The 24,425-nt window shown below is 56.5% G+C and overlaps 1 protein-coding gene across 3 annotated transcripts in view; it reads right to left on the reverse strand.

Annotated features, from left to right (window-relative positions):
* The window catches only part of OSBP2 (oxysterol binding protein 2), a 105,132-nt gene that overhangs the window by 17,591 nt on the left and 63,116 nt on the right, over nucleotides 1–24,425 (reverse strand). For all 3 annotated transcript variants that reach the window (XM_027720772.2, XM_027720771.2, XM_027720773.2), the window contains one exon: nucleotides 14,193–14,443. In XM_027720772.2, the coding sequence (XP_027576573.1) occupies nucleotides 14,193–14,443 (251 nt within the window). The remainder of the gene's footprint in view (nucleotides 1–14,192; nucleotides 14,444–24,425) is intronic.

A 24,425-nucleotide genomic window follows, 5' to 3' on the forward strand; every position in this document is an offset into this window, starting at 1 on the left:
CTTCCAGTAGATCAGGTTGCCCAACCTGGCCTTGGGATGGGGCAGCCACAGCTGCTCTGGGGCTGCTCCAGCTGGGAGCCAGCAACCACTGTGCTCCAAGAAGGCAGAGAGGGAGGATGCCCAACTCCTCCCTGGAGCTGCACAGCCCAGGACACAGCACAGGGCCTGGCCTGGCCCCTGCAACACGTCCACCATGGCCAAAGGCCTCCATCCCCTCCCCAACAGGCTCTGGAGACCCCCCTAGCCATGGGGACACCCACAGACACAGTGTGCACAGGGAAGGAGGGCTCAGGGGATGCTCCTGAGCAGGGGACAGCTGGGACACCATCACCCAGCCCCGGGAGCGCCAGACTCCCGGCAGATTTCCTGGAGCAGGATGTCCCCCCAGGGCTGGAATGCTGCTGGTTGTCCCACACTGCCTTATCCCAGACAATGGTCTGACAGGACAGAGCCGGCCCTCACAGCTCTATTTTTAGGTTACTTTCCATCCTGGATGGAACCCCGAGTCCCTCTTCCTTTGCCATCTGCCCCATGTGCAGCTGAGCACAGAGGCAGGGCTGCTCATCCTCCTCCTTCCCCCAAATCTCTGCAAGCTAGGACACACTAAACTTCTTCTCTACATTTAAAATATGATTTTTAGGGAAATTCTCCAGGAGTTTGGAGGCAGGGAAATTATTTTGCTTGCAGGCAAATTAACTGTGCTTGAGCTGCAGCTGCCTCCAACTCGTCAGCATACCAAGGTAGGTCCACTGGATAAATGCTGGCTGAAAAACCTCAAAACTACTCAAAAGAGCTAAAACCAGAGAGTTTTGGATGTCTGACAGACTTCCAGCCATCCCCAGAACTCAGCTATCTTCTGTTTCCAGCTATTTGGATTCCACACGTGATTTATTCGGCTCTTGGCAGGTTACTCCGAATTTGGGCTGCAGGTGGCACCTGAGTGTCGAGGCATCTCCTCATCAAGCAACAGGTTGAGGGTTTCAGCTTCCATGACCTGACCTGATTTTACCACGACTTGTCCAACAAAAGCTCCAAATCATCAGTTCTTCATCAAACCTTTCCTTTGGATAGGAGCAAGATTTAAGTCTCATCCAGGGAAAGAAGTTTTTGCTCTGATAACATCAGAAATGATGATGACAAAGCATTAGGTTTTCATGCTTTAGGGGAAGAAGCACAAAGCAGAGGGAATGAACATCCCACCATTAGAAAGAAGAATGCAGGGGGTGGGCACATGTGGCTTCGGTGACATCCTGAACGTTGCCATGTCCCCCATGGGAGCTCAGCACTGTCCCCAGCTCACCTCGAGGAGCCCCAGGACCTGTCCCAGGTCATGGGAAGAGGCAGGAACCAAACTCAGATCAGATAAACAAACAACTAACACAGCGAGTTTGAGTCTGTCCTTTGAAAAAATAAAATCAGTGTAACCCATCACATTTGTGAGGTTTTGCTTCACATACACCTGTAACCTGGAAGGACCTCACCCTACATCTCTGTTCCCTCCATCCTCCTTTTGTTGCTTCTCTGATTGCAGGCACAGAGGGGGCAGGGTCCTGTCCCCCCAAATTCCTTGCTGTCCCATCCCACATGTGTTCAACACTGGAGGCACTTCTGGGCCCCTCAGACAAGAGAGACATGGAGGGGCTGGAGCGTGTGCAGGGAAGGGAACGGAGCTGGGAAGGGGCTGGAGCAGCAGGAGGGGCTGAGGGAGCTGGGGGGGCTCAGCCTGGAGCAAAGGAGGCTCAGGGGGGACCTTCTGGCTCTGCAACCCCCTGACAGGAGGGGGGAGCCGGGGGGGGTCGGGCTCTGCTCCCAGGGAACAAGGGACAGGAGGAGAGGGAACGGCCTCCAGCTGTGCCAGGGGAGGGTCAGGTTGGATACTGGGGAAATTCCTTCACGGAAAGGGTTGTCCAGCCCTGGCACAGCTGCCCAGGGCAGGGGTGGAGTTTAAATGCTGAAGGGATTTCAAAGTCCTGTGGATGTGGCACTTGGGGACATGGTCAGTGGTGGCCCTGGCAGTGCTGGTTGGACTCGATGGTCTCAGAGGGCCAGACCAGACCCCACATTCTCAGGATGCTTCGCACCGAGTTTTCACCTCACTCTCTGCAAACAACTCAGCTCCTCTCCCCACCTCAAGAAGTCCCGTTGGCAGCCACCCCTGTGCCCAAAGCCCATGGGGGCCCTGCTCTGGTGCCTCACACTGCAGCCTCTGGCAGCTCAAACCCCGAGCTGGCCGCTCCTTCTTCTGTCCCACCGACGTGCTGCACTAAGAGGATCCAACAAGGGCAAGTAATGGGATAGTGGCTGTGATGTTCCCAGCCCAGCAAAGCTCATTATGCGCTCCAAAGGTCCCTCTCCGAAGGCAGAGGGCACAGGAATGCCCATTTTGGCACAGAGGGTGGGAATTGCCTCCAGCTCAGGGGCTGAGCGCTTTAAAATGATGCGCTGGGAGATGACCTGTAATTATCCTACTGCAATTAACCACGGCTTGGAAGGTGTACTGGGGAATTAGGGGGAAAGGAGGTAATTACAGAGGAGCCACGGGAGTGGGCTGGGAGCTGGAGAGGAGAAACTGTTCCATGAATTGATGGGAATCAACGTCCTAATGAAAAATAACAGCAGGTCACACCTCGGACCCTCCCGTCCCAAGGCATCCAAGCTTCACAGAGGATCCATGGTGTATCCCAAAGGGAAAACTGCACTGACAGGCTTCCTTTACAGCCATATAAAAAATCCAAGTGATGGAGCATGTTTGTCAGCATTGCAGAGCATGGGGATGTTTTCGGAAGATTACTGGGCCCAGATCCCACTGAAGGCTGCAGTACCTCCACAGAGCAGGTCAGGACGATGCATGTCCCACACAGCATCCCACAACTTGTGTCCATGTGGATTTAGGAACCAGCTGGGGTATGTACAGGGTTTATTCTGTTTTTGAAAGACTGTCAGGCCCTCTCTCTGCAGCTTCTTCCTCTGCAATTCAGACACTGGTTTGATCCAAATCCAGATCAAAGGATCCAGTTCAACCCAGGCAAGGATCACGTTTGCTCCTTGGGAGACAAGTGATGCCAAGGGTGGCAGCAGGAGAACATCCTGCAAGAGGGATCCCCCAAGCCCAGCCCACCTCTGCCAGCAGCAGCCAAGTAAATTAATGTTATTAATTTGGGTTTGTACCCCCTAGAGCCAGACAGCACAGAATTCCACAGGGATGTTCACCAGAGGTGGGAGCAGCACCAAACAGGGCTCAGGGGGTATCTTTTCACCGTCTCTGCTGACTGAACTCAACCCTGAGCCCAAACAAACCCCAGAGCCCGGTGTGGAGCAGGGGCAGCACCAGCCCACGAGCTCCCTGGGGCTGCAGGGCTTGGGGTTGAGTAGCTCAGACAGGAGTATCCCAGCTCATCCCTCATTCCCATCACTAATCCCCCTGGCTCCCTGTTCCAAAGGTACAAACCATCCCAGCCACCGAGCAGGAGCAACACCTTGAAATCCAGCATATAAAATTCTCAGAGTCGTGGCTAAATTTAGTTCCAGCTGAAGCTGCTCAGGGTTGTAAGACACAGACACAAATCCATGCCAGGCTGGCACAGGGACACAGGACACCGGGAAGAGGCTCCTTGAGGAACCTCTTCCAAAGGACAGGGCAGTGCCCAGCTGCAGGATGAAGGCACAGGAAAAGTGATTCCCCAACAAGCTGCAGGGCTGGGATGTCGAGGCCACGTGCACCTGAAGGTACAGCCTGGGTAGGTCCTGCCCTCCCCAGAGCTCTCCCAGGACCAGCCCTCCGGTGAGCGGAGAAGAGGGACGGGCAGAGGATGTTGTGCCCATCCCCACATGCACCCCATCCACCAGGAGATAGGTTTTCTCCTTCACAGGAGGGGACGACAAAGGTGACACGACATGACCTGGATCTGCCCCAGGGCCAGAGCTGGATGAAATCCCAAAGTCCCAAAGGCTGCTCCGTTTCAGCATCATCACAGCGCAGTCAGGGCTGGAGAACAGTGGCCAAGCTGACAGGTCACCAGTGACCAGAGATAAGACCAAGCTCCATCCATCTGCTGTCCCATGTCCCAGGGAATCCCAGTGTTCCCTGCAGCCAGGTGGCAGGAGGGACAGAGCTGGTTTCTCCTCCGTGGATCGACCAAGCTCTTGTGGCAGGTCCTAATCCAGCCCTGAACAGTGGAGCTGTAAATCACTGCCAAGACAAGGAGGCACAGCCAAGGTGGCAAAAAGAGCATGTTTTCATGGAAAAATATCATCAAGGTTCCTGCAAATTCCCATGGAGTAAGAGAAAAGGTGCCATCAAGACCCTGCTGGGGAGCAGGAGGTGAGAGACAGTGCCAACAGCTCCGTGGTCTGTTCCGTGCCCAGGAGCTGCTGCCACCAGGGGCACATTTAGCACCTTTCACTTATTTGTCACGGCAAATAGACCCAATTTCACAGCTTGTTGCAGGCTAATGGGAACGTCCTTAACAGCCTGGGGAGTATTTATGCAGAGGAAAATGAACTGGAGGTCACCACTGTCCTGCTGAGGTGGTGGTGTCACACACCCGCGGGGATCTGCCTCCTTGTGCAGCCAACAGTCAAAATCAGATGTAAGGCACAAAGAGATGAGGTTAATTAGCTTGAAAGGGCAAATGATCACAGCAAGGCCTGCCAGACATCATAGAATCATGGAATGGTTTGGGTTGGAAGGGACCTTAAAGCTCAGCTTATTCCACCCCCTGCCACGGGCAGGGACACCTTCCACTAGCCCAGGCTGCTCCAAGCCCCGTCCAACCTGGCCTTGGACACTTCCAGGGATCCAGGGGCAGCCACAGCTTCTCTGGGCAACCTGTGCCAGGGCCTCACCACCCTCACAGGGAAGGATTTCTGCCCGGGGGTTGAACCACAGGAACGAAAACCTCTGGGACAGCCCCAGCAAGGCTGATCGTTTCACCAGCTCCAATGCAACGCCCATGGATTCCGAGGGCAATCCCACCTGCCCCCAGCATCTCAGAGGAACAGTCCTGCAAATCTAACCTTTAGGGAGGAAAAACCCTACCAGGGAAGTGCCTGCTGCTGTGGAAGCAACGTCTCCTGCTCCTCAACCTTGGGACAAGGAGCACTTCATTGCCCAGGAGTGACACGGGAGGAGGCGATGCCAGATGCGTTCAGTCATCTCTTGTTCATCAGTGAATTATCCAGCAGTAGCATCGCTCCACTCATCAGGGACAGAGCGTGGTGCTGTGTCTGCTGCCTGGAGATAAGTGCTCCCTTCCTTCCTGGAGTCATCAAACCCTGGGACACAGCTGGCTGCTGCTGCTGCACAACAGCCTCCTGAGGGAAGGGCGATTTCAGAGCCTCTGTTTAGATCTCAACACTCACACTGTGTCAGCCATAAAAATCAGAGAATCACAGAACCATGGAATGGTTTGGGTGGGAAGGGACCTTAAACCCATTCCACCTCCTGCCATGGGCAGGGACACCTTCCATTAGACCAGGTTGCTCCAAGTTTATCCAACCTGGCCTTGACAATTCCAGGGATGGGGCAGGAGCTGTTTGGTGAGAATCACAGAGCGTTTGTACCCAGAGAGGGTTAATTTGCCCTTCCTCCCCCCAAAAAATACTCTGAGCAACAAGAGAAAGGGGAAATACAAGGATGGAGCCAGCCTGAATCCGAAATCATCCCGCACAGACAGTCAGATGGCAAGGAGACGTGGTTTGGAGCGCGGTCATCTGCTCCACAGCCATGGTCCCCACAGCCCAAGGCCAGCCTGCTGGTCACCACCAGGAGCACATCAACACAGACTGCTTAAATAACAGCAAATCTGTCCCAAATCCTTGGAGTGACCCTCAGCCAGCTCAGGAGCATCCAGGCTCTGAAGCCTGGATGTCTGAAGCACTTTCAGGGACACTGGGAACTGTTTCTCCCCGGGTAGGGCTGGTGGGGAGAGCTGGGCTGAGCCTCACCACGTCATGACACCCTAAAAAACCAAGGTGACCTTGCATAAAAACCTGTGAGGGCAGCAGGTGAAGCTTCAACACCAAAAATCATCCCACTTCATTTGCATCCAGGGAAAATGGGTACTACAGAAATGCAGAGACATGGAAAAAATCCTTAGTGCCCCAACAAGGAGTAGGAAGACAACAGAGCAGAGGCTCCAGCCCACCTTCCTCAGTGCCAGTGTGTCACTGTCAGATGCTCAGCCAGACCCCCAGCACTTGAACAAGGTGCTCCCAAAATCCCTGACTGTCCCATTCCAGGTGGTCCCTTGTGCCCTAGAAGTGCCTGCTTCCCTTTGGCGACTGGGAGTTCCCTGAGAGTCACAGAATGTGCTGAGTTGGAAGGGACCCACAAGGATCATCCAGTCCAACTCCTGGCCCTGTACAGACACCCCAACAATCCCACCTTGTCCCTCAGAGTGTTGTCCAAACCCTCCTGGAGCTCTGGCAGCCTTGGGGCTGTGCCCACTGCCCTGGGGAGCCTGGGCAGTGCCCAACCAGCCTCTGGGGGAAGAACCTTTGCCTGAGATCCAACCTGAGCCTGCCCTGACACAGCTCCAGCCATTCCCTGGATCCTGTCACTGGTCACAGAGAGCAGAAATCAGAGAATCAGAGATGTCCAAGATGAAGATGTCTGAGATGGAGACATCCAAGATAGAGAAGTCCAAGATGGAGACATCCACACTTCTCTGGAAGCTGGATCTGGTCTCCTGGTTGTCTCTCTGGGCATTTTGCCACGTTACCCTGTTATTTTGGGCCATGTGCCTAAACACCACAAACACACTGGTGTTCCCCACCACGAGGCTGGTTCAGCACCACTGACCCAGCCAGAGCCCCCTGCCCAGGGCTTCCTTGGAGCCGAGCTCATCCCAAAGCAGGAGCTCATCCCAAAGCAGGAGCTCAGCCCAAAGCACTGCAGCCGGACAGGGCCGGCACAGCAGCCAGACCCCACCTCCAGCGCCGTGTAATCCATCCCATGCAATAACGGCAGGATTAGTGGGAAGCAGTGGCAAATCCACTGCCTGGCTGTACTGAGAGCCTCTAATCCCGACCCCACGCAGCCTCCATGGAGTCTGGAGTCGCCGTGTGCTCGGCACAACAGCACATGTTCAGTGTGGCTCTGGGACACGGAATGAGCCAACGCTGCCCACGGGCTGTGACCAAGGTGATGCCATCTTGGAGCTGTGGCAGGGAAAGGATCAGAGTCTGGTTTTTGCTGGAAAAACAACTAAGGAATTTGCTGGATACTCCAGAGTGCTCTGAGTACCGACCCTTCCACCCTCACCAAGCAGCACCCAGAGGCCCCTGCAGGCCGTGCCAGAGGGTGTGCAGGGACACCGAGTGTGACAAGGACATGCTGGGACCAGTACAGAAGATACACTGGGGGCTGAGACTGTGCTGGGCCCTCCTGCTGCAGCGTGGCCGCCCCAGAGCTGTGCCCTTGCAGGGCTTCCCCACTCTCCTCTGGCCACGAGCACATCTCAGACTTGTCCTGCTGAAGTTCTCACTGCCTGGACAGCAGTGGGGCCTCTCCACTGCCACCTCTGCCAAAACTCCTCTTCCTGGGAAGCTCCCAGCACCGGCTTTTCCTCCACAGGGAGGTACCTCCAGGCAGCTGCTGCAGATTTTTCCCTCCTCTTCACTTGCCCAAACCCCCAAACCCACCCCAGGAGCAGGGGGACCCTCCCAGGGTCTGCAGAGCAGCTCCACCCCAAGGAGAGGGGCCGGGCTTCGCTTCCAGGCACCCGGAGCCCCGATCCCGGCGCTGGTGTGCCCGGAGAGCTCTGTCCTGCTGACAGCTCCCATGGTGACAGATTGAATGAGGCTCTCACTGGCCGCCTCCCTCATCCCCCGATGGAGCAGATTCCAGGCTGGAGGAGCATCTGTCCGAGCGCTCGGCAGCAGGAGCAGCTGGCACTGCCCACGGGCACCTCCGACCCCGGGATCTGGAGGGAACTGATCCTACCTCGGTCTCAGCCTTGTGTGAGGCCTCTGCAAACCTCCCCACAGGACAGGCAGCTGCAAAAGCAGCTCACCTGGCAGCAGCCCCCCTCGATCCTGCTCATCTCCCAGTGCCATAACTTCTTCCTGGGTAAATCCAGGGAAGAGCAGTGATGCCATTCCAGTGCCTCCTCCTTCAACAGGCACTGGAGGAAGGAGCTGAAGTGAAGCATCAGCCCAGGGAAGAGGTGAACAGAGTCCTTGTGACACCAGGGGCAGCACCCCAGAGGGATTAACCCACCTCTCCGTGGCCCCATCCCGCCCTAAGGAGTCAACAAGCCCCAGGCAGGGATGAGGATCCCAGGAGGGAGGAATGGGCAGGGCTCACCTGGGTTGGTAATGCCCAGCTGGGCTGTCTCCTGGCTCAGCAGAGCTGCTGATCAACACGAGGCACTGCTGACAGTGCAATGCCCACGCTGAGCCCACCAACACACAGCCCTGCTGACCCAGCAGCCTGGGAAAACACTCCCAACTCTCCTCTGAAGCCACAATGGAAAAGTTATCACTCTCAGCCAAAAAAAAAACAGGAGAGCAGAGCTGGGAGAGGCACCATCCAGTGCTGGGGACAAACCTGTCGTCCATCTTCTCACACGAGGTTCCAAGGGAGCCCCAGGACAGTCCCAAGTCTCCCAAGGGTCAGATGGACACAAGGAGAAGGAGAAGGAGGAGGGGGAGGAAAGGTGAGAAGCCCCAAGGCACAGTGAGCAGCAGCAGCAGCCAAAAGCCCCATCCAGCACAGAGGCCCCACGGACACACACAAGGCCTGAGCACCCAGAGCCTGCAATGACCCAGCTGGGAGGACTCAGCAACCACGGGGAATGAGGAGGAGGAGGAGGGGAGTGGGAGGAAGGCACTGCCTGTCTGAACAGATCCGATCAGAGATACTCACACACCTCTAAATTCAAAAAGCAATCCAGGATGCTCCAGGGAGAGGCACAACAGCTCCAAGAGCAGGGACTGGGCTCGTTTCTGTGTCCCTACTGCCCTGGTCCCACCCAGGTAGGGACAGACCCCAGGGTGACACTTGTCACCCTCCCCCCCATCCCCCCAGTAGCAGCAAAGCACCCACCAGTTATTCCCTGGTCAGCGCAGCACATCCACGGCAGGAACACGCAGGACACACGGAGCCCTCGCTCCAGCGCTCTCATCCGAGGGGGATTAGGGCTGGGACAGGGATTTAATCCCAGGGCCGGGGCTTTTCTGGGTCGGTGACATGGTTTGCAACGCGCTGATTAGTGCACGTGTCGTTAGCGCAGCCCGGATAATTAACACAGGCTGTGCCAGGCGGGACCAGCTCCTCCCGCGCCATCCCCTGCTCCGGGCACAGGGGGACAAGCCCGGCCCCCTGCGCGGGGCAGCTCCGATTCTGGGCAGCACAGCAGCTGCCCGAGGGTGGCTGGGGGCAATCCCTGCCCTAAAGAGGCAAATCCAGGGGTGAAGGATGGAGTTTGCTCGCCGCAGTGCTGGAATTAACCCCTGGCTATAAGGATGCACAGGGTGGAGAGCTCCTCCAGCCCACTGGCTGTCCTGGGGTGAGCTGGGAGCAGCCCAGCAGGATGCTGCTCCCTCCCTGGAGCGCTGTGGGGGTGGAGGAGATCAGGTCCATCGTCCTGCCTGTGCCATGGTGGGTTTGGGGACCCCGAGGGACAGCATCACATTCCATCCATGCCGGGAACCAGCTCTGCACCGGGACACAGCCATGTGTGCATCACCCCGGTCCCACGGTCACCCCAGGCAGGAGATCCCAGATCCACTTCCTCCCAGCTTTAAGCAGTTTTCCAAAGCAGACATGGACACACACGGGGCTTATACACCATCAGAACTCACACACCAGGCTGGAGGCTGTGCTGGGAACCTGAGGCAGCTCAGAGCAGGTGCTCAGCATTGTCTGGTTTGATACAGAAACAATTTGGGGAGTACGGATTAATCACAGCAGCATTCCCAGTGGCAGAGGGGGCTCAGTGCTCCACAGAACAGCAGAGAAGATGGGACACAAGGAGGCAGAGGAGCAGCACTGAGGAGCACATCTTGTGCACAGGCAGCTCCGGCACAGACACTCCAAATAAACCGACTCCACAGGGCAGATGCCACTCAAAGTCTCCAGGAGCCCAGCCTGGCTGCAGGGAGAGGTTGGCAGCTCCTTGGAGCACTGGCACGTGGCACAGGACCACCCATAACTGCTGCTGAGCCAGAGCATAGCCCTGGAGGGATCCACAGGGAGAAATCTTGCTAGGGCTGGAGGATGCAGCCTCTGGGATGCTGCTGGATGACCCAGAGAGGCTTAAACCCACAGCCCAGGGCCCTTCCCCAGAGGAGGAGCAGCACACGCTGTTCTCTGTTTCACTCTGGTTCCAGCCCTGCGTTTCACACACTCAAAAGCCCTCTCAGCAGGTTTGGAGGCTGAAGGGTGCTCTGTGCTGGTGTCTCAGGTGCTGGTGCTCCAGAGAGGTTCATTCCCATGGGAAAGGAGAACCTGGGAGGGGGATCAGTCTGCCTCAAAGGGGTGCTGGCATCCCGGGCAGGACAGACTGGGGTGGCCACCAGTGCCTCCCAAGGGCAGGTGAGTCCTTCATATGCCAAGAGTGCTTGCTCCAGGCAGCCTGAGGGCCTCTCCTCCCCAAATCCTGACAGAGCAGCACCTCCCACCCAGCACAGCACCCCTGCCCCGGCCACCTCTCACCCCTCCTTGTCTGGGCCTGGCAGTGCCTTCCTCTACCTCTGCTCCTCCAAAACCTCAGGGAAAACACAAACTAACCCAGGGATGACACAGGCAAGCCCAAGCATTCTGCTCTCCATGCTCACATTCCTCGAGGAAGCACAAACCCAGCCAGCAGTAGAGCACAGCAGTCACACACTCGCAGTTCAGCCGCCTCCGAGCTCCGCCGTAGCTTCCCCATTCCCATTAAAAACCTATTTCCAGCACCACCCACAGCCCTGTGAGCTTCCCGACGCCCAAACCGGCTTCCTCAGTGCATCCACACATCCCCCTGCCTGCTGCTGAATTATGAGAGGGAGCTTTCCCTGCTCCTTGGACAAGTGTACTCAACTCAGCACCGCACTCCGGCTCTGGCTCCGGGCCTCTCATTATCCCGTTAATTTGTTGCTTCTTATTTTCATACACACCCCACTCCTCCCCCGTGGCACATCGTGACTTGTCTTTCCATGTCTGCTCCCAGCCCTGCTGACACGGGGCTCCTTGGTCCCGGGGAGCCTGGACTGTTCCCAGTGAGATTCCAAGCAGGGATGGGAGCAGAGCCAGCGGGCGGCTCGTGGAGCCTTAAATTTCAGCCCTGCAAGAGCGGGTTTGAAATGCTCACCTGGAACACGAGGGTCCGGCACGTCCCGCTCTGCCTCTGCCCAAACCTTCCTCCATCCTCCCAGCATCGCCTGCCCAGGGGATGCTCCCAAGCTCCATAAGGAGAAGCACCAGGAGCCGGCTGTGGCAGCTCCCAGAGCACACAGAGGGGTCACCTTCGCAGCAGAGCTCTTGCATTTCCAGATATATTTATTTATTTCCTCCTGCTCGCTGCGTTCCCCGCGGCTCCGGGACATTTACATAATCGGATCAGAGGCGGCTGGACGGAAACTGCACATGCCGGCCCCGGAGCACCCATCCCTCCTTCCCAGGAGCACCTATCCCCTCCCTGGAGCACCCATCCCTCCCTCCCAGGAGCACCTATCCCTTCCCTGGAGCACCTATTCCTTCCCAGGAGCATCCATTCCTTCCCCAGGAGCACCCACCCTTTCCTCCCTGAGCACCCATCCCTTCTCTGGAGCATGCATCTCTTCCCAGGAGCATCCATCTCTTCCCAGGAGTACTCACCCCTTCTCCAGAACATCCATCTCTTCACCAGAGCACCTATCCCTTCCTTGGAGCACCTAATGCCTTCCTGGGAGCACTTATTCTTTCTTCTCCAGAGCACCCATTCCATATTCCCTGGAGCATCCATCCCACCTACCCCTTCCCCAGTGCATTCATCCTTTCCCCCAGGCACCCATCCCTTCAGCAGAGCACCCATCTCTTCCCCAGCACATCCATCCCTTCCCAGGAGCACCCATCCCTTCTCCAGAGAACCCATCCCTTCTGCTCACAGCCTCAGCACCAAACCTCACGGATCCCCATCCACTTCCACGAGATGGATCCATGAGGTTTGGTGCTGCAGCCGGGGCAGAGCGTGAACACGGAGCATCCACGTGCCAGCACCAGCTGCTGGCTGGGATCTTTCTGGGGAAAACCTGGTGAGCAAGGACAGTTTAATTGCTCCTGGAAGGAACTACTGGCCTGTCAAAAGCATCCTGTGCTCCCATGGGATACGTGCTCCTTAGAAGCCTGGGGGGATGGAGCTGGGCCGGAGCACGGGGTATTTTCACCAGGCTCTCCATGTGCTTTCCTGGAGCCAAGTTTCATGTTCAATACAGAAGATTTTGGGATCTTTGTATTGCACAGAGCTCCCCCCATCCCACGAGGTACTCCCTGGCAGCTCCAGAAGGCACCAACCCACGCTAAAAGGATAAATCAAGGCACAGAACGGGATCCATGGAAAAGGTGACAGTGTGGCTGGGAGCACCAGCCCACCCTGATGGGGGGTCAGGCTGGTCCCACCCCCGTCCTGCTCGCCCCCCTCCTGCCTCTCTAATCCACCCCACAAAAGCACTGCTGCTTCCTGGGGGTCTGTGTCCCCCTGCCCACAGCTCCAGCACCTTCTCCCAAAACAACAGAGAGCTGGGAGAGCCACAACCACCCCCTGGAGCTGCCACTGCTCCTTCCAGTCTTGCTCCTTCCACAGCTCAGCCTTTCCCTCGGGCACCTCCTCAGGACGCCCAGCCAGGAGCTGAACTACCAAAGGATGCTGTTGGAAATGGATCCACGTGAGAACATGCCCTGCCACCCCCCAGCCCCTCTTACCCGCTTGGAATTTTGGACAGCCCACGTTTCTGCTGTTTCTCTGCTATTTCCCACCCTCCAGACAAGCCTCCTCCAAGCATTTATCACGTCGTAACCACCACAACCTCCTCCTCTTCCTCCTCCTCCTCTCTGGGCTGGACACAGCAAATCTTGCTCTGCTCATCCCTTCCCAAAGGCTGCCAGAGAAATCCTCTCTCCAACAATTCCCTGCCCACATTCCATCGCAGTTCTGCCTCCTGACAGCGCAGAGGGTCTGTCGGCACCTCCCACCACGCTGCCAACCCCAAAAACTTCCACAAACTCTCCGTTTGTGGCACCCTCAAACTGCTCCGAAACACAAGACACTGCCTCAGGAAGCCCTTTGCTCCCACAGCTACAAAATCCTGCAAGTGGGAATGGGGAGGATGCTGCAACCACGGGGCTCCAAGTGCCCTCCAGCTCCCGCTGGGGATTACTGTTATTTTTTAAAGCCCATATCAAACACCACCCGACCTCCTTCTGCTCAGGGCTGGGACAGCAGAGCCACAGCACTGCTCCATTCACAATTCCCCGAGCTCTGCCTTCATACATTATTCCAAGTCTGTGAAGCTTTGGGATTGGTTTTTTATTCTTTCCTTTGAATATTTTATTCAGTTTTGCAGACTCCCAGAGCTCCCCAGGGAAAACCAGGCTACCCAGGAAGGGCTGTGTCACTGCAATGGAGGCAGGTCCACACCCCAAACACAGGCTGTCTCCAAAACCCATGCAGAAAGCACCGTGAGGCTGCACAGGGCAGGGAGCAGAGGCAGTGCCAGAACACGCTTCCCAACCTCCAACAACCCGGCTGGGAGAGCACAGCCGGCACGAGACCCCGAGGGGGTTAAATCCCGTGGCCGTGTGGAACATGAGCAGCTTCATGGAAGCAATGAGGATGTGAGTGATGTGGGATGTGGGTCTCAATCTGCAGCAGGCAACAATTGCTGTGCCAGTCCAAAATCCCCCCCCGGAACAGCAGAAAGTCCCTCAACATTCCCAACCTCTGCACTTCCCAGTTTTACATCCAAAATGACCTATTTGGAGCAGCCCCCCCAGAGAGCACGGTGTAAGGACATAGCAGACTTGTGTTTCCTGGGGGGTGCTCCATGTGTCCGTGCCCGCTTCCCAGCTGCATCTTCCCAACTTCCCATCCCCGAGCCGGCACCGAGCCCTGGCCGTGCCCGAGCCCCGCGGTAACACAAAGCGACCCACAGAACAGAAACATGGGGAGAAACAGGGATGGAGGAGGAGGAGGAGGGAAGGAGGAGGGGAGGGGGAGGAGAGCACTCACGTTGATCATAGCATTGGAGGTGATGCGGAAGAGCGTGGCGCGCTCGTTCACCGCCTTGATCTTCTCTCCGCTCTCGGCCGGCAGGCGCAGGTTCTCCAGCTCGCTGAGCGAGCGCTGCAGGGCCGCGCCGTGCTTGGCGATCAGGTCATTGCAGGTGCTCAGGTCCTCCAGTTTACTCGACAGAGTCTTCAGGGGGCCGTGCAGCTCGCTCTTGTCTGACTGCGAGGCGGGCTCCTCGTCACCCGAGTCATCTGCGAAGGGAGGGATGGGGAGAAAATAGTTTCCATGGTTACCCCTGGACCGAGCTAACCCGTCATCGACACGGGCAGGGACCTCCTGCCTCCTCCCAGGGACCTCCTGCCTCCTCCTCCTCCCCTGCAGCTCTGCCGGGGCCGGGGCCACCACAGCCCCCTGGAGCAGAGCTGGTGTGGGGGAGCAATGTGGGACATTACACAGGGCCCCAGGAGGCATCAGTGGGGTCCTGTGGCCGCCACCGGGATCTGGATCAGGTTTGAGTGACGGGGGTGGCACGTGCTGGTGCCACCACGCACCAAAACTCCCTTTTCTGTGCACACCAGAGTGGATCTGCCCTGCACTGGGAGCAAACCCCACGAGGGCTCTGCAAGCTCTGCTCTGGGCAGGGTAAAGAGTTTCACCCAAGGGAAAGATCACAAAGACACCAAGGAGAGTTACAGCTGTTACCCAAAACCACCACTACATCCTCAGAGGGCAGAAAACTCCACAATCGGCATCTCAGCTACAGCACAAATGGTTATTCCTGCAACTCCAGAACACTGGGGTGACTTAAAACCAGGAAACCAACCCAAACCTACACAGTGGGTGGAACACAGCACTTCTGATCGCTCCAGAGCTCCCCCGGGCACGCAGAACCACCCAAAGCAAACACAGACAGTGAGAGTGGAGCAGGTGCTGCACAGGGTCTGTGCCCCATCCTTATGCTCAAAGTTTAGCCAAGGGTTCTCCAGGTGATCCCAAAACCCACTAAGGCAGCGGAGAGGGAAGCAGCCCCTTCCTGTCCCCTCCCTCCATCATCTGTTTCTGGATTTTGGAGGGAAAGGAACAGCAAAACATGGCTGCACCTTCTCTGCCAGGTCTAGGGGTGCCAGGGGGGGTGAGGACATTCCCTGAGTCAGCCAGGCACGGAGCTCAGGAATGGCTCCCGTTTACAGGAGGGGCAGCACATCCCCTTTCTGGGCTACAAGGAAAGGAGGAAACCCGTGATTCTCTGGCAGGTGGGTGTTTGGTTTCTATTCCTGACTCATTGATAAGAGATTTGGAAAGGCTGTGGATACTGAGAGGGATGTTCAGCCATCACTCAGGCTGAATCACAGCTAAGGAAAGGAGAGGAAGAGATCCTTCCATTCCTGTGTTCCAAAGGCAAGAGCTGGAGTGATCTGAATAATCACAGGTAACAGGACCATTAACCTGGAGAGGAAGCAGGAGCAGAGCTGCACCAGGGCTCGTGGTATCAGGACAGATGTGATGGGACAGGGAGGCCCAGCCCAGGGACAGGGCTGATCCTCCACAGCAGGATCGACCCCGCTGCCCAAGGACAACGGGAGAAGAAAACTGCCCAGAGAAGCTGTGGCTGCCCCATCCCTGGAAGTGTCCAAGGTCAGGCTGGACAGGGCTTGGAGCAACCTGGGACAGTGGAAGGTGTCCCTGCCCATGGCAAGGGGTGGAACAAGATGGGCTTTAAGGTCCTTTCCAGCCCAAACCATTCTGGGATTCTACGAAAAACAGAGGAAAGAGAGCACGGAGCAAACCATGAGCAGCTCATGAAGCACCAGGGCAGCATTTCCCAATGTCACCATTTGGTCCATCTGCAATCCAGCCCGGAGCATCCACAGCTCAGAGCTCTGACAAGCACGAGAAGCAGCTGTTGGAGCCAGGAGAGAAAGCGGCCACCAAGGACAAAGGACAATCAGAGCACCCAGGGGAAGCAGCCAAGAGCTTCCCGAGGAAGGTGAGCTGCCAGCTGAGGTGTTGGGAGCAGGACCAGATCCCACCGACAGCCTGGGGAGCTGCTGAGCTTGGACAGGGGGAACAGCCCCGCTCCCAGGGGGTTGTTGTGGGCAACCCAGCACAGGATATGCTGAGTTGGGAACGGCACCAGGGAAGTGTCCAGCACAGGTGAAGTGACAGGCAGGGGAAGGGGAATGGGAACAGGCAGAATTCAAAGGGCTCCATCCCAGGAGGGTGCACAGAGGCCCCACAGCCATGGCACAGGCTCACACCACAGGAACCTTGTACAGGCCAACTCCAAAAGATCTGGCAAGAAAATCAAAGCCACATTTCCACCAGTACAGACAGTAACCAAAACCTCCCCAAGGTTCACTTTCTGCTTCAAACGTTCCAAGTATTCCCACGGTGCCTTTCATCCCGGGGCACACAAAGGCACTGGGTCCCTGGCAACGTGTACACATTCCCTGGGCTTTGAATACTGTCTTTGTACCTGTCCTGAGCTGGTGCATCCAAGGACACACCACACCCTGCAGAGCCTCCTCACTGGGAGGGGGACACAGGGCTGCTCCTGCTGCTCCAAGCTGTGTCCCTGGGGCTTTCCAGGGCAGTCCCAGGCAGAGGTTCACAGAATCATAGAATCACAGGATCAGCTGGGTTGGAAGGGACCTCCGAGATCATCAAGTCCAACCCTTGATCCAACCCCGCCGTGGTTCCCAGCCCATGGCACTGATGCCACATCCAGTCTGTCCTTAAACACCTCCAGGGACAGAGAATCCACCCTCTCCCTGGGCAGCCCATTCCAATGGCTGATTACCCTCTCTGATTACCCTCTGGGGAGCCTGGTCAGTGCCCAACCAGCCTCTGGGGGAAGAACCTTTTCCTCTGGCCTTACACAAAATGCCTCCCCAAAGTCCTGGCTCCTGTGGGCTCTTGGTGCTCTGTACTTTCCGGAGCAAAGCCTGGATCACTTTGCCCAGGTGCAATCCATGACCAGGGATTTTTCACAGAATCACAGAATATCCTGAGCTGGAAGGGACCCACAAGGATCATCCAGTCCAACTCCTGGCCCTGCACAGACACCCCAACAATCCCACCCTGTCCCTCAGAGCGTTGTCCAAACCCTCCTGGAGCTCTGGCAGCCTTGGGGCTGTGCCCACTGCCCTGGGGAGCCTGGTCAGTCCATCATTCAAACACTCTGACACAGGGATGGCACAGCACGGGCGTGGATGGGCTCCCTCCCTTGCCAGGACATTATTTCCTGCCCATTGATCGAGGCTGTGGGAACAATCCCTGCCCGAGTGCTCAGCTCAAGGCAGGAACACAATGTGTCCCAATTTTTTATCACTGTGCAGAATTATATAAACGCCTCAAAGCCCAGGAAAAGGGGGGAAGGAACCTGGGTCAGCCCCCGGCAGCCACGACGCTGCTCGTTCCAGTTGAGTGGGCTGAGCTGAACATCCCCACGAGCTCCTGCTGCCCCAAAGCCACTGCTGTGGCCGTGTCAGGATCCTGGCAGGGTGGGCAGCAGGATCCCACCTTCCTCCTCCTGCCTGGGCAATTGGAATCATAGAGTCATGGAGTGGTTTGGGCTGGAAGGGACATTAAAGCTCATGCCATTCCACCCCCTGCCATGGGCAGGGACACCTTCCACCAGACCACGTTGCTCCAAGCCCCATCCAACCTGGCCTTGGACACTTCCAGGGTGTGGAGGAATGGGGTGTCAGCCCCTTGCTGAGGGCGCAGGAGATCCCCAGAACAGGCTCTTCCTCCATACCAACAGCCCCTGTGCCCAGGACCAATTCATAATATAAATAAATATACTTATATAAAAATATCTATAAAATATCTCAAGCAACATAATTTACTGCAATTATCTCAAATCAAAGCACGGGAAGAAGGAAATTCAATGTCACAGCTACAGTCAAATCAGCAGAAATGATCCCACAGAGCACCCAAAGCTCCTCCTGCCATTCCCCCAAGGTGGAGCACCGACACCAGCTCAGAAGATGGGTTTCCATCATTTTCCTGGGAGCTCGAAGGAAAACTGGCCAAATCCCAAATCCATAGAAACACAAACCCTTCTGTCTCCTCCAGCAGCAGCCTCTCAGCTCTGCATCGTTTGGGTCCAGCAGCCCCGAGGGGAGGAGCCCTGCTCCCACCACAGCACCTCCACCAGCTCTCCACCAGGACAACCAGTGCAACAGAACATTCCTGCTGGTCCCTGTGACACAGCACAGGACAAGCTTGTCTGGGGGCTGACATTCCTTCCTTCCCCATCTGGTGGTGGATGGTCCTCAGGAAAGCTGCTCTGCATCACGTGAAAGTCAGAAAAGATCTCCAAGATCATCTTTTGACCAACCTTTGCACGACACACCGAGTCCTGCAGTTACAGCTGAAGATTATCCATGGAGGGCTGGAGGAGAGAGCAGCAGAAATATTTATCCTTATTGCTCAGGATGAGGGATTCACTCATCCAGAAAGGTGGAAGAGCCACAAGCCTCTGCCTGGAGGTCTTCGCTTGGAGCCCGGCCAAACGCCTCAGCACTGGGGATCCTGACCTTGTTCCAGCCTTTGTATCAACTCAGCCAAGGAAAAAATTATTTGGCTTTGCTAAGGTTGGGAAAACACCCTGAAGGTCAGGAAATACCCACACAGAGAAAGGGAGAGAGAGTCTGTCCAGGGCTCCTCATTCGAGGACAGACCACGGAGGATTTGCAGGAACAAAACTGCAACAGGCCCAGCAAAGGCACAGTCCTGGGACTTCAACCCAAATGGGGGGTCCTAAGCACACTCATTCAAGATCACAAAACTTCTTGGAAGCTGGAAAAATACATACTCCTAAATACTTGGGAGTCAGGGAGTGGGGAAACACGACTCCCACGGGGCAATGGTGAGGGACACCCAGCAGACTCTGCTGGAACATCTTCCAGTGAGTGCATCCCAACCCAGAGTGAGAGTCAGGGATGGCTTTGAAGGGGGGTTCCAACACATGCAGGGCATGAGGAGGAACAAAAGTAAGGCAGTGAGGACCTGCTGAGACGGAGAATGCTCAGGTGCTGCAGTGTGTGCAGGGAAGGGAACGGAGCTGGGAAGGGGCTGGAGCAGCAGGAGCAGCTGAGGGAGCTGGGGGGGCTCAGCCTGGAGCAAAGGAGGCTCAGGGGGGACCTTCTGGCTCTGCAACCCCCTGACAGGAGGGGGGAGCCGGGGGGGGTCGGGCTCTGCTGCCAGGGAACAAGGGACAGGAGGAGAGGGAACGGCCTCCAGCTGTGCCAGGGGAGGGTCAGGTTGGACACTGAGGAAAATTTCTTTCCCAAAAGGGCTGTCCATCCCTGGCACAGCTGCCCAGGGCAGGGGTGGAGTCCCCATCCCTGAGGGGATTTCAAAGCCCTGTGGATGTGGCACTTGGGGACATGGGTCAGTGGTGGCCTTGGCAGAGCTGGGGGACGGTTGGACTCGATGATCTCAGAGGGCTTTTCCAACCCCAACGATTCTGTGATTCTATTTTATGCTCTGTGCCCATTGTCTCTGATGCCACCCTTACACCTTCTCCAGTTTGGCCCTCTTGGATCCTCAGCTCCCAGTAGCTCCTAAAGCCCATTAAACCAACCCCCACGAGCTGGGCAGGGCCAAAGCAGCCCAGGATTGTGTGTCTGGGACCAGCAAAGAGCTGGGAGACACTGCAGGAGCCAGGAAGGCCTCTCTGCTCCTCCATGTAGGGAAGATCCTCCAGGGACATAAATACCACTTTAATCTGTGTTTTCTGGCCATGTACAGCCCCCAGCACACCCTGTCCCTGCACAGGGAAGGGGCCTGGTGATGGATCCCCTCCTCCCATGCAGGAGGACAGAGGTGCTCCTGCCCGCCCCTCCCAGTGCTCTGGCAGCAGCTCTGCCATCTTTCCATGGAAGAAAGATCCTCCCTAAAGCAGCAAACCCTCAGGAGTGTGGCAGGGGGGCTCCCAGCTCAGTGACCCCCTGTGCTGGGATGCAGGTGCCCCTGGATCCCATCGGGAAGCAGCTCATCCCCAGCTCAGGAGCTTCACCCTGGCTCACCCCGCTCGGTACCAGCCAGGTTTGTGCCAGGTTCAGAATGAAAGGCACACATTCAGCAGGAATTCTTGTCACTCTTCCCCGGGGAACAAAAGCTCCTCAAGAAAACAAATATGAAAGGCTGGCAGCAAAAATCTGACAATAAATCACCCTGTTCCTCTGGCTCCTGTGCTGTGGATGAGGCAGCCCAGCCCCCACGGCATCCTCCCGAGGTTCCCTGCCATTCCCAAACCCAGTGTGCCCTGGAAACCTCCCCGTGCCCACTGATGGCACACAGGGACCACCAACGATTTGAGCCCACCCCCTCTCCATCCTGCAGCCGAGCTCTGCCCTGACTGTGCTCGGGGCTCCAGCTCAGTGCCACCCTCTCCGGGCAATGCCAGCTGGGCCCGGGGCCAGAGGCAGCTTTGGGCTGAGCCTGTGTGTGTGTGTGTGTGTGTGAGGTGCCACCGTGACCCAAACCCAAACCTGCCCCTTTGCCCTCTGCCATGAGACACGTGTGGCACAACAGGGCTGGCCCCAGGCACCACAGTAACCCACATAAGAGCCATCGAGGGCTGCAGAACTCTCCTCCTCATTCTCCTCCTCCTCCTCCTCCTGTCCTGCTCCTCCCCCCCTTGCACTGGGAAGGCCCCACAAATGCAGCTGCTGCTCCCCCATCTCCTCACGATGCACTCGGGCAACATCTGCACCCAAGGGCTCAAACCCCAGAGACACAAACACTGGCAACAGCAGCTTCCCATCAATCCCCTCTCCAGGAACACACACAGCTCGTGTTTCACACCTCCACCCCCAGCTCCAGGTGCCCCCAGCCGAGCCCCTTCACCCCCCTCACACTTTGCCCGGACTCGGGATGATCCGAGTGGTGCTGGTTTGTAGGGCACTGGCAGGCAGCGTTGCCATGGGAACAGGCAGCCTCGCCGTAAACTGGGGAGATTATTTTTGGAGCTGTGATGCAATTTAATCTGTGGAAAATGGATCTGCAGCCATGGGCCATAAGCCTCCTCAGGCTGGTTTCTCAGCCCAGGAGCAACACAAAACCTCAGTACCTGGAGCAGTGTCCCACAGGAAGGCCACGAAGGCAGGAACTCCCTTTACAGCCCCATTTTCCATCTCAAATCTTCCCTCAGATAAATACTTCCCCTTGCCTGCAATTTCTCTGGAGCTGGTGGGACAACACCACAGCTCCTCTGTGCCAGGGACACGCCGGGGCTTTGCCCTGCAGCCCACGGGGGATCCCAGGGACATGGATCCCACTGGAGGGACCACCACACTGAGCTCCCACCCCAAAATCACCAGGGAGACCTGGAGCAACCCCAGGGTGCTGCTGCTCCCGGCCGGGCTGGTTCGGTCCTGCCCCGGGATGAGTGGAGCTGGGAGGAGCCTTTTCAGGGATAAACCAGGAAGAGGTGAAGGGATTGAAGGGTTTAGCATTAGAGCTTTTATTCCAAAATTCCCAAATTGCATCCAGAGTCCGGCTGTGATGTCTCCAAAGCACCACAGTTCTCCAACCCCACACCATCGCTGGGGCAGGCAGTTCATCCCTGCTTACCTTCCTCTCCAAGTCCAGCACAGCTCTCACCTTCCTACATCCCTCACCTTCCAACATCCCTCACCTTCCTTCTCCTCCCTGTGAGTGGAAAACCTTCCCAAGTATCCTCGCTTTCAGCAACAGTCCTCATCCTTCCTACATCACCCTGAATTTCTCCCCAACCCTCCTGCACACTGAGCCGCTCTCCCACCACTCCACTGGAGCCTCTGGAGCCTCCCAAGGCAGGGCTGGCCCTGTGCTGGAAATTAAATCTGCCTTTCAGCTGGAATGAGCTGACAGTGGGGCTAGAAGTGCAGGATTCATACTGCAGCAGTGAGGCCCAACCAGAGTCCCCAGGGAAAGCCCTAATGGAAGAGGGAGAGCTGATGACTTGAATTCAAACACTATTCCCGGGCTCTCCCAAAGCCACCAGGGCAGTGCCACTGGGACATCTCAGCAGCTGCCACTTTCCCTCTCAGCAGCCAGTCCTGCCCATCAGCCACTGGGGAGCTGAGCTGGGCACCATCCAAGTTCCCAGCCCACAGCAGCCCCAGGACACCGTGGTCGTTCCCAAAATCCCCAGAACAAGCTATCTTAGGGTGCCAACGGCCACACCACCAGCATGGCACACGCTGTACCTCCATCTCCTCAGCTCCACCTCTTGTGTGCTTTCCCCTGCCTCTCCCCACACCTGTCTGGGAGTGTTGTACCTACAAGCAGGGAAAATATCCCACAGATCTGGTAAAAGCCTTCATTCCTCCCGCAGGCAGAGTGGAGGAGGTCCCTGAGGACATCCAGAATCAAATCCAGCTCCTGCTGTGGTCATCCCAAACTCCAAGGCCTTGCTCCTCACAGCAACCACCACAGAAACCAATCCCACTTCCTTTGCAGATCCCCTATTTATCTCAGCACCAACCAAGGGTTTGATTCAGAATCATCAGCCCTTCCTGTATGGAATTCTCTGGATCTCTGGGATACACTGCTCACCCGTCATCTCTCAACCAGAGCAATTTCCACGTTGGCTCTCGCAGACACATCTGCTTTCATCACTTTTAATCGCTATGAATATTAAATGGGAGCAGGGATCTATATTTAATATCCTTGCCTGGCTGCCAGGAGATGGATGGGGTTTTATAGCAGCTGCAGATGCAGGCACAGGCGGAATTCTGGTGGTTATAAAGAATTACACTGGGAATTAATCATCAAAATAGTACGGAAAATAATCATTCATAAATCATTCCAAATCCGGGTGAGCGCTCAGCAATTACCACTGGCCTGGCAGGGCTGCTGCTTCTCCCTGCTAATGCAAAGGGAAAGCAGCTCAGGCAAATGGAAGCCTAAAAATAGGGAAAACTGGCTGCTCATGACAAGCTGGGACATTTCCTGAAGTGGGAGAGGGTGGTGGGCACAGCCGAGGCAGGAAGACCCCAACCTGGTCATGGGGCTCCTCAACCCAGAGCTCAAAGGCCACTGCTCCTAAAGAAACATCCCATCAGGTGCACCTGCAATCTGTAATGACTCTGGAGAGAAGTGAAATGAGTAAGTTCTGCAGAAATTTCAGTCCAAAGACTTGCCTGGTGAGACCCCTGTTGGCACAAGGTTGTGCAGGGGGTCGGATCAGAGACCTCCAGACCTGAGTTACTCCAGGATTCTACACTGAGAGCAACTTTGTCACTTGTAATTAGAGCTTTTGGGTGAAAAAACAGGTTAATATGAACCTGCAATAACAGAAATTAAACACACCAATCTGATTAAAAATCCACAGGGAGAATTTCCACCACATGGGCAGCAGGGCAGGGGGAATTCTGCCCCTTTACACCCTTCAGCTGAGACCCCCCTGTAGAGCTGCCTCCAGCCCTGAGAACAGCACAGGGAGGACGTGGAGCTGCTGGAGAGAGTCCAGAGGAGGCCACGGAGATGCTCCAAGGGCTGGAGCTCCTCTGCTCTGGAGCCAGGCTGGGAGAGCTGGGGGGGTTCACCTGGAGAAGAGAAGGTTCCAGGGAGAGCTGAGAGCCCCTTGCAGGGCCTAAAGGGGCTCCAGGAGAGCTGGAGAGGGACTGGGGACAAGGGGTGGAGGGACAGGACACAGGGAGTGGCTTCCCACTGCCAGAGGGCAGGGAGAGATGGGAGATTGGGAAGGAATTGTTGGCTGTGAGGGTGAGGAGGCCCTGGCACAGGTTGCCCAGAGCAGCTGTGGCTGCCCCTGGATCCCTGGAAGTGTCCAAGGCCAGGCTGGACGGGGCTTGGAGCAACCTGGGCTGGTGGAAGGTGTCCCTGCCCATGGCAGGGGGTGGAATGAAATGGTCCCTTTATGGTCCCTTCCAACCCAAACCAATTTGGGATTATGTGATTCTTTGTTTCTTAAAGGAAAGCAGCCAGACAAAACCACAGTGTTACAGCTGGGAATGTGTCCAAGGGAGCCCAAAGCAAAGGGGTCAAGATGCCTCCTTGGAAGGAACGATGCTCCTGAGAGGAGGCTGCCCAAGGAATTCCCTCCAAACCATCAGAAAGTTGATTCAAACAAAGAGGTACTGCTGCAGACTCAGCAGCAGCACCAACCAGCCTCCATGGAACAAGGGTTTGCTCTGGCACAAGCAGACCCTACCCAAGACTGTCCTTCCATGCTGCAGGAACACCCATGGACCTCATTTCCAAGAAAAACCCACA

The sequence above is a fragment of the Pipra filicauda genome, unplaced genomic scaffold (assembly GCF_003945595.2).
Source record: "Pipra filicauda isolate LSUMZ 115617 unplaced genomic scaffold, ASM394559v2 scaffold520_size808073_pilon, whole genome shotgun sequence".
Lineage (NCBI taxonomy): Eukaryota > Metazoa > Chordata > Aves > Passeriformes > Pipridae > Pipra > Pipra filicauda.